The 9,276-nt window shown below is 38.9% G+C and overlaps 1 protein-coding gene across 1 annotated transcript; it reads left to right on the forward strand.

Annotated features, from left to right (window-relative positions):
- The first annotated feature begins 2,775 nt into the window (after positions 1-2,775).
- On the forward strand, positions 2,776-8,096 carry LOC116255156 (cell division cycle 20.2, cofactor of APC complex-like). The gene is made up of 6 exons (XM_031630920.2): positions 2,776-3,075; positions 5,000-5,269; positions 5,399-5,668; positions 5,758-6,345; positions 6,441-6,661; positions 6,752-8,096. The coding sequence occupies exons 1-5, from the start codon at positions 2,968-2,970 to the stop codon at positions 6,582-6,584; spliced, it is 1,380 nt and encodes a 459-aa protein (XP_031486780.1). The 5' UTR covers positions 2,776-2,967; the 3' UTR covers positions 6,585-6,661; positions 6,752-8,096.
- The last annotated feature ends 1,180 nt before the right edge of the window (positions 8,097-9,276 follow it).

The following is a 9,276-nucleotide window of genomic DNA, read 5'->3' on the forward strand; positions in this document are numbered from 1 at the left end:
TTCCTCTTTCGCTGTCTCCTTTCTAAGAATTACAAGTATTGATCTTCACAAACCCACGTCACAAAACTAAAAGATCAGGGAAATAAAATGTACAAAATGAATATAAATTGAATTAAGAAGAAGAAGAACAAGAAGAAGAAGAAGAATGAAGAAGAACAAGAAAAAGAAGAAGATGAAAGAAAAAGAAGAAGAAAGAAGAAAAAGAAGAAGAATGAAGAAGAACAAGAAAAAGAAGAAGAAGAAGAAGAAGAAGAAGAAGAAGAAGCAGAAGAAGAATTGAACAATTGAGCGAGGGAGAATCTTAGGCAAGCGCGAGAGCGAGAGAGATGGAGGGAGAGAGATGTCAGGTTTTGGCTATTAATAGGTGGACCGAAAGACTCAAAGGTTTGAAATTTTCTTTTTTTCTTTATTGCATTTTCTCTCAACGGCTAGTAGCTTGCTAACTAGCCGTTGGGCAACTTGGGTCATGCCTTCGAAGTGCTCAGTAGCCTGCAGACTATGAAAAAAACCCCAAGAAGCTTTGAAAATAAATATAACAAATCTAACAACCTTCCTCTTTTGTTGTCCCCTTTTTAAGAATTACAAGTATTGATCTTCACAGGAAGAAGAAGAAGAAGAAGAAGAAGAAGAAGAAGAAGAGGAAGAACAAGTGAGCGAGAGAGAATCTCAGGCAAGCGCGAGAGCGAGAGAGATGGAGGGGGAGAGATGTGAATTTTTTTTTCTTGCTGTAATAAACTCACCAAAGAAAAATATGGAAAAACCAAATACCAGAATTGGTCTACAAAGAAAAATAGAAAAAACAAAAATCTCATGTCATAAAATCATCGCAAAAGGTTGTTGAAAATCCAGAGAAAGAAATGTACTGATTGTGAGATGGATACTTGCGGCTGGCAGGGCGTGTTTCTGGGGACGATGCACACCTGAAGAAGAGTGTGTGGGCGAATCATGGTAGATGACAACGGCGATGCGGCTTCCGCACCAGTGGCCATCTTTCACAGACGAACTCCTGAAAAATCAAAGAAAAACACAAAAAAGAAAAAAGAAAAAGAGAACAACAACAACAACAAATATGCAAGAAATGAAAGAAATAGAATCAATAATAGCGAGACAGTGAACAAGTGAGCGAGAGAATCTTTGCACTTAGGCAAGCGCGAGAGCGAGAGACATGGAGGGGGAGAGATGTCAGGTTTTGGCTATTAATAGGTTGACGGAAAGACTCAAAGGTTTGAAATTTTCTTTTTTTCTTTATTGCATTTTCTCTCAACGACTAGTTGCTTGCTAACTAGCCGTTGGATAACTTGGGTCGTGCCTTCGAAGCACTTAGTAGCCTGTAGGCTACATGACATCAGCTAGAGAATGCTCCGAGCAAAGCGAGACCTAAGAGAGAGATCTGGGTTTGAGATTCTTGGAGGCCCTGCAGTGCCATATTTAAGACTCATCACATACGTGGATGATACCTGTTAGATCCTATAGTAGATATCCTTAAGGTTTTCAATCAGTTTTCGGTTGTATTTGATGTATTGTATTAGACCGGTTTGCCATCAGCCGTTTCTTAAAAGGCAATGTTTTCATTTCGTTGTAGATTGAGTTTTGCGTGCACAAACTTGATAAAAATAATGGAAGCTTCTATGGTTTGGAGAATGCTATCATCCTTGAAAATTTCTGGATACTAAACTTGGGTCTGATTCAGGTTTTTCTAAAATATATCAATGTTACTAAATTTGTATAAGCCTAAACTAAATGCTTGAATTGTAATTCATAAAATATGGTTCTATTTCTATGTCATTTATTTGATGGTACAGAATAAGTTAATAGAACCATGGCAAGAAGCCTTGCTAATCTACAACTTCTTACTCTTACAAATTTGCCAAGTATTTTGGTACAAATCTCACGCACTATGATGTTTGGACACAAAGCTAAAAGTATGACAGCTAGACTTCTACTTTACCTACGGCAGCTTGGTTAGACTAAAAAGGGAAAGGAAAATTCTCTTTCTGAGAAATAAGTGTAGTATGGTATAACTGGTCAAAAAGTTTAGAGAATGTGTGTCGGCTGTTTAATTCTTATGGATGCTACTCTTTTCAACCGTAAATGGTGAAATCCCAACACTTTAGTTGATGGGAGTAGCCACATAGATTCCGAATGCAGCGTAGGACCACCAAGGTTGAGGGATTTTGAACAGGGCAGAGGGGGATTTTTTTCATTACTCTCTTCCATCTTTATTTTTTAGGATATTAACATGTTTGGATTTGAATATGAATGAAAAAAAAAATCATATCTGAATCCAAGATCATCTTTCATTTTATTGAGTTCAATGCTATGAGATCGCTCAGAATAGGCTGATTTAAGTTTATGACCGAGTGAGATGCATCCATTTTTATATATTTTTTATCTAATATCTCAAGAAAAATATTTTTTATTGTTTTTCTAAAACATTTCATGTATTTTTATAGTAAATGATTCTTTCATTGTTTTCCACACATTCCCAACTAATTCAGTGAATCGGCCAATTCACCCAATCAGCAGCCTCAACCGATTTGGCTAAACTGATTCTGGCGACGCTGGTTGAGCCCCAGCCATCATTGTCTTGGGGGACAAAAATATGAAAAAACAAAATGAATGCATGATGTTGATCTTCAATAAATCTGAACCCTATTCCAAAAATATATAAACAATAAATCGTGAAAATACGATGTTTAGATTGAATCATGTCAAATTGAAATTTGAAAAGTATTAAACGTCCGTCGACCTATTAACCGACAGACATCTGTCCCCCTCCGTCTCTCTCGCTCTCGCGCCTGCCTCTCGCTCTCCCGCTTGCCTAAGTGCAAAGATTCTCTCGCTCACTTGTTCACTCTCTCGATTCTCTTTCTTTCTTTCATTTCTTGCATATTTGTTGTTGTTGTTCTCTTTTTCTTTTTTCTTTTTTGCGTTTTTCTTTGATTTTTCAGAGTTCATCTGCGAAAGATGGCCACTGGTGCGGAAGCCGCATCGCCATTGTCATCTACCAAGATTCGCCCACACACTCTTCTTCAGGAGCGCATCGTCCCCAGAAACGCGCCCTGCCGGCCGCAGGTATTGGTTTTTCTGGATTTTTCTTTTGTGAGTTTATTACTGCAAGAACTTAGTCCCTTTCTGGTTTTCTCGATATGATGATGGGTCTTAGTTTCGCATGCTTTCTTCAAAATCCGGACGAGTTTTTTCAGTTTGCCTTCCGCTAGCGGGTTTTTGGGACGCAGAGTTTTTCAGTGGATTCGTGTGCGAATTATTAGAACCATCTAATGGAAATAAATCAATTACTTCGTGGGTTTGCATGCTCATGGGTATTCTCATCGATGAGTTTCCTGTGTTTTCTTATCATTATATGAGATTTTCTTCTTTCAAGTGAGGCGGGTACGTCACGTTGGGTGGGGGGATCAGAGGTCTCGACAGGAAAGAAAAATAGGGCACAGTGGGTGTAGTGTGTGCTGTGGTGGTGTGTGCCATTGTGAATGCAGAGAGGAGGTACCCAGGATCAGAGGGTCGTTGCGTGGGGAACAGAGAGAGAAGAGAAATGCAAGAGGTTCAGGTTGGGAGCAGCACGCCTTTGTATATTCGTTGCCTCCTTTGATCTTTCCTTTGTGAGCTGCCATTGCTGTTTTTTTATATTGAAGACATTGAAGAACTCATGCTAGTCACCGGTGTAACAGCTCTTCTTGGAAGTATAAATCCCTCTTGCCCGTGGTTTTTTTAACCTAGTATCGGAGTTGTTTCCACATAAATTTGGTGTGGCCCAATTTTCGGCTATATCTGTTATTGATTGACATTAGGGACTCCTTTTGTTCGTTACCAGTTGGTGTTTTTATCACTAAATCTGCATATTATTAGAATGGCACTTTATGTTACTTGCTGTTATAGTCGCATAATGCATGTTTATATGCATTTACGAGTTGGTAAGCATTAAATATGCAGCAGGAAGAGTTGAAATCAGTTTTGGTAGCACTCTTTCAGTATATAAATCCCTCTTGCCCGTGGTTTTTTTAACCTAGTATCGAGGTTGTTTCCACATAAATTTGGTGTGGCCCAATTTTTGGCTATATCTGTTATTGATTGACATTAGGGACTCCTTTTGTTCGCTACCAGTTGGTGTTTTTATCACTAAATCAGCATATTATTAGAATGGCACTTTATGTTACTTGCTGTTATAGTCGCATAATGCATGTTTATATGCATTTACGATTTGGTAAGCATTAAATATGCAGCAGGAAGAGTTGAAATCAGTTTTGGTAGCACTCTTTCAGTATATAAATCCCTCTTGCCCGTGCTTTTTTTAACCTAGTATCGAGGTTGTTTCCACATAAATTTGGTGTGGCCCAATTTTCGGCTATATCTGTTATTGATTGACATTAGGGACTCCTTTTGTTCTCTACCAGTTGGTGTTTTTATCACTAAATCAGCATATTATTAGAATGGCACTTTTTGTTACTTGCTGTTATAGTCGCATAATGCATGTTTATATGCATTTACGAGTTGGTAAGCATTAAATATGCAGCAGGAAGAGTTGAAATCAGTTTTGGTAGCACTCTTTCAGTATATAAATCCCTCTTGCCCGTGGTGTTTTTAACCTAGTATCGAGGTTGTTTCCACATAAATATGGTGTGGCCCAATTTTCGGCTATATCTGTTATTGATTGACATTAGGGACTCCTTTTGTTCGCTACCAGTTGGTGTTTTTATCACTAAATCAGCATATTATTAGAATGGCACTTTATGTTACTTGCTGTTATAGTCGCATAATGCATGTTTATATGCATTTACGACTTGGTAAGCATTAAATATGCAGCAGGAAGAGTTGAAATCAGTTTTGGTAGCACTCTTTCAGTACTTGCAGTATTAAATCTGTTTTTGACAGACATAAATTTGTTTGATGAATTGCTACCAGACTGCATGGTGGCTTGTTTGCCCTGTCTATTCAAGTAAACCAAATCTGAACACGTTATTATTGTACTGTTGTTTTCCAGTACGACAGGTTTATTCCCAACAGAGGAGCCATGGATCTTGATGTTGCTCAGTATTTGATGGTGGATTCGAAGAAAGAGAAGCCAGTAGGCATTCTATCACCATCACAGGAAGCATATAGGAAGCGGTTAGCGGAGGTCTGCCTAAAGAACAGGACCAGGATCCTTGCTTTCAGAAGCAAACCTCCGGAGCCTACTGAGAATATTCCATGGGAAGTTTCTTCATCACCGCAGCATTCTAGGACCGTCAAGCCTCGCAGATACATTCCTCAGGTGCGTCCTTAAAATATTGGTTAGACACCTTGTCTTTTGCAGGCCTAATTCCTGGCTCCTTCATTCAGGGGTTCTAATTGTGAGAGGTTCCCTTTTCGTTCTTTCCTTTTTTTTTTTTGGATATCACAGTCTGCGGAGAGAACTCTGGATGCACCTGAGCTGGAGGATGACTACTACTTGAATTTGCTTGATTGGAGCACCAGAAATGTTTTGGCGATTGCTCTTGGGCGCTCTCTCTATCTCTGGGATGCATCAGAAGGTACTGCTTCCGAGCTCATGTCAGTTGATGAGGACAGTGGCCCAATTACAAGCGTTAGCTGGGCTCCTGATGGTAAGCATATAGCCGTTGGTTTGAAGAGTTCAGCAGTTCAGTTGTGGGACACAGTGGCAAGTAAGCAGGTATACCTCTCCCCGTTCAGTAGTGGAACCTTAAGCCACTTTGGTTAACCTTCTGGTATATGACAGTACTACTTCATGAATCATTACAGTTGAGAACTCTACGAGGTGGTCATCAATCAAGAGTTGGTTCTCTTGCATGGAATTCTCACATTCTTACGACTGGTGGAATGGATGGTTTAATATTTAATAATGATGTGCGCATTCGATCTCATATAGTTGAAGAATACAAAGGACATGAACAAGAAGTTTGTGGATTAAAGTGGTCAAGCTCAGGCCAACAATTAGCCAGCGGAGGGAATGACAACCTTCTGCACATCTGGGATCGGACAATGGCATCAGAGCAAAATGCTAGACAGAATCAATGGCTACACAGGCTGGATGACCATAGGGCTGCAGTGAAAGCATTGGCCTGGTGCCCATTCCAGGGAAATCTACTTGCATCAGGGGGTGGTGGCAGCGACCGCTGCATTAAGTTCTGGAACACTCATACTGGATCCTGCCTGAACTCTGTAGATACGGGTTCACAAGTTTGTGCACTCTTATGGAGTAAAACTGAAAGGGAACTTCTCAGTTCGCACGGGTTTGATCAGAACCAGTTGACATTGTGGAAATATCCATCGATGGTTAGGATGGCAGAGCTAATCGGTCATACTTCAAGGGTTTTGTTCATGGCTATGGTAAGAAACTATGCTTTCTGTGATAATATACTATATAAGAGGGTAATTTTATATCTAATCGTGACATGCTTCCTTTTGTTTCTTAAATTTTTCAGAGTCCAGATGGGTGCACTGTGGCATCTGCCTCTGCAGGAGATGAAACATTGCGATTCTGGAATGTTTTTGGGAATCCCAAAACAAACAAAAAGCCAGTCAGCAAGCCACTTGGGCCATTTGCAAGTGTCAATAGCATAAGGTGAAAACAGAAAAAGCGAACATGATTTAAGATGGCAGACGCTGCAAGGGTATTCAGCTTAGTTAAATTCCAAAGGTTCAGGTATAGATACCTTTTCTTTTATGACTATTGAGTGTAGGTCTAGTACCTTGCAATCTGACTTGGTTTTATTCCTTGCATATGTGTCAACAGAATATAGATAGGGGCAGATCACTTGGGCCCTCTGCAATGTCACAAAGATTTGGAATTTGTCCTACAAATTTGATTTGCAGTTCTGGTTCGCTCTTTAACTTATCTATGTTATGTTTTTGAGATATGCCCATATTGAATTTAAGTTCTTTGGTTGAAAACACTATTTTGATACATTAAACTTATCTGGATGATCAGATTTTTGAACTGGGTGATATTGCTCTGCAATGTCACAAAGATTTGGACCTTGTCCTACAAATTTGATTTGCAGTTCTGGTTTGCTCTTTAACTTATATATATTACCTGGCCAATGTTTTTTGGTATCCCATATTGAATTGAAGTTCTTTGGCTGACAACACTATTTGTTATCCGGATGATCAGATTTTTGAACTGGGTGATATTGGATCTTCACTTAAGGGTTATGCCCAAGGTCCTACGTTATCCTTAATGCCTAAAGGTGCCAAGGAAACATTACAAGTCCTGAAAGTTATGACCAAGGTTCCTACATTATTGTTTAGCTTAAAAAGTTATTGTTGGATACTTGTTAGAATGCAAGTTAGTCGTCTGCAAAATGGTTGTGTTTCTTTTTTTTTTTTTTCAAGGAAAGCAATTTCATGCTTTTAGTTTTCTGTTGTTTCTTTTGAAAAAGTACCTGGTAAAGATCTTATTCAATTATCCCCCAGAAAATTTATTCCTATTTATTTACTGTCTTTAGGTTGACTTGTTGGTTCTTTCTGATAATCTTATATTTCATGCTTGCCCTGCTGTTCCTTTTATTGCTTGAGTGGCCTATGTGCAAAAATTTTTTAGTACTAGCTATAGGTTGCTGTAGATTGTACTTGAAATTTTACTACTTTCAAAAAATAATTTTATTTGATACTAATCTTCTTGGAGTGTTCATTATATCCAATGGTGGGAAAAGTGTGATTCTCAATGGTGGCCATGGTTTCTCACAGCAGCGGGACAGCCTCAGGTTGTTGGTTTTTAGCTGTTTTTTTTCTTGTTACCCCTAATCCTCTTTGTGTGATTCAGTATGCAAGTCTGTTGTTGCTAGTGGCGGCCTGCTTTTCTCCAACATCTGACAACAGCCTCAGTATGGAAGTCTGCTGTTTAGTTTCCTATTCTTTGCACTTGAACTTGCGACTATATTTGTACTACATAATCATAATGAATCTTCTCTTATTACTCCGTGGATGTAGCCACACAAATTGTGTGGTGAACCACGTAAAAATTGTGTCAGACTATCTGTGTGCGTGTGTGTCCTGCGTGTGTAACGAGCAAGAGCTGCAAGAATATTATGTGAACCAGCAAATTTCATGTGTTCAAATTAGCGGATGCACCTTGGATATTTTGAGCTCTTTATTTCTGGCAACTTGCATAAAAAAGTTAGAAAATTATTGGAAATGCTTTAAAACACAGGTCAGGAAATGCTTCAAGACCATTTTGTCAGCTGAATTATTGGAAAGACCGACCAACTTTGAAACAAGGTTACGGTGTTGTCTATGACTTTGTCTCTGTTTACCCTGTTCTTAAGATGCGCTCCTGTCGATTACCCCAATCGTGTCTAGTCATCAAATTTGATAAATAAAGTTTGCCCTTGGTGTGTGCCACAATCTATATTCTACTTTCCCTCATATTTCTATGATCAAAAGGGTGGTATAAATTTTTTGTGAGTGGGCACCCAATTAAAAAAATCGGTAAGATCAAGGTAATTAAGGTGGGGACAAGGCAAATAGTATAAAACAAATGAATTATTGAAATTTGAAAACCACCAATATGAAAATAACTGGGCACCCCTTCCCAAACATCCATTGAGATGAAATACAATATGCCAAAATTGCTCAACCAAATTAAGTAGAAATTTGTGATCTAGCCCAATCAGAAGTGTTATTCGAGGCATTTCAATGGCAAAGTCTATTAGAATCATCGTAGTTTGGGGTGTCGGATTCACTAGACACTTGGCACAGTACACACCAACCCCATCAGAACTTGCATGTTCAAAACTTGCATGTTTCTACTTCAATTTAGTCTAAAATCACTAAAGGGCATAGCATAACTGAACAGGCTTAGAAAGGACGTATGCGATTATTGTGGGTGTAAGTTTAGTGGTCGTTTGGCAAATGGAGCACTTTGTGGACATTTTATGAACCTATATCAAAATTTGGGGCAGATTTATAGACACTTAAGTTTAGTGTTTCATGAATCTGCCCTAATCTTTAAGGAAGATTAGTACGACACTTCCAAACTTACTAGAACCCAGAACCCAGCACGAAACTGATGGTGCACCGTTGTCAGTTGTGAGATCTCAAGAAAGGACCTTGGAGGAAAGAGGGAAGGTAGATGCTCCAGACCATCTAGTTGCCCACCCAAAAGTTTCTAGTTGTGACTTCATCACTCATCTAATTTGAGTCAAGATTTTTGTGTACTTTCATGAAATTGAGGTAAGATGGCCTCATGTCCGACCATGGATGATTCCCGTTTTTTGAGAAATTGAAAACTAAGAAATACATACCAATGTTGGATTCATA

The sequence above is a fragment of the Nymphaea colorata genome, chromosome 5 (genome assembly GCF_008831285.2).
Source record: "Nymphaea colorata isolate Beijing-Zhang1983 chromosome 5, ASM883128v2, whole genome shotgun sequence".
In the NCBI taxonomy this organism is placed as follows: Eukaryota; Viridiplantae; Streptophyta; class Magnoliopsida; order Nymphaeales; family Nymphaeaceae; genus Nymphaea; species Nymphaea colorata.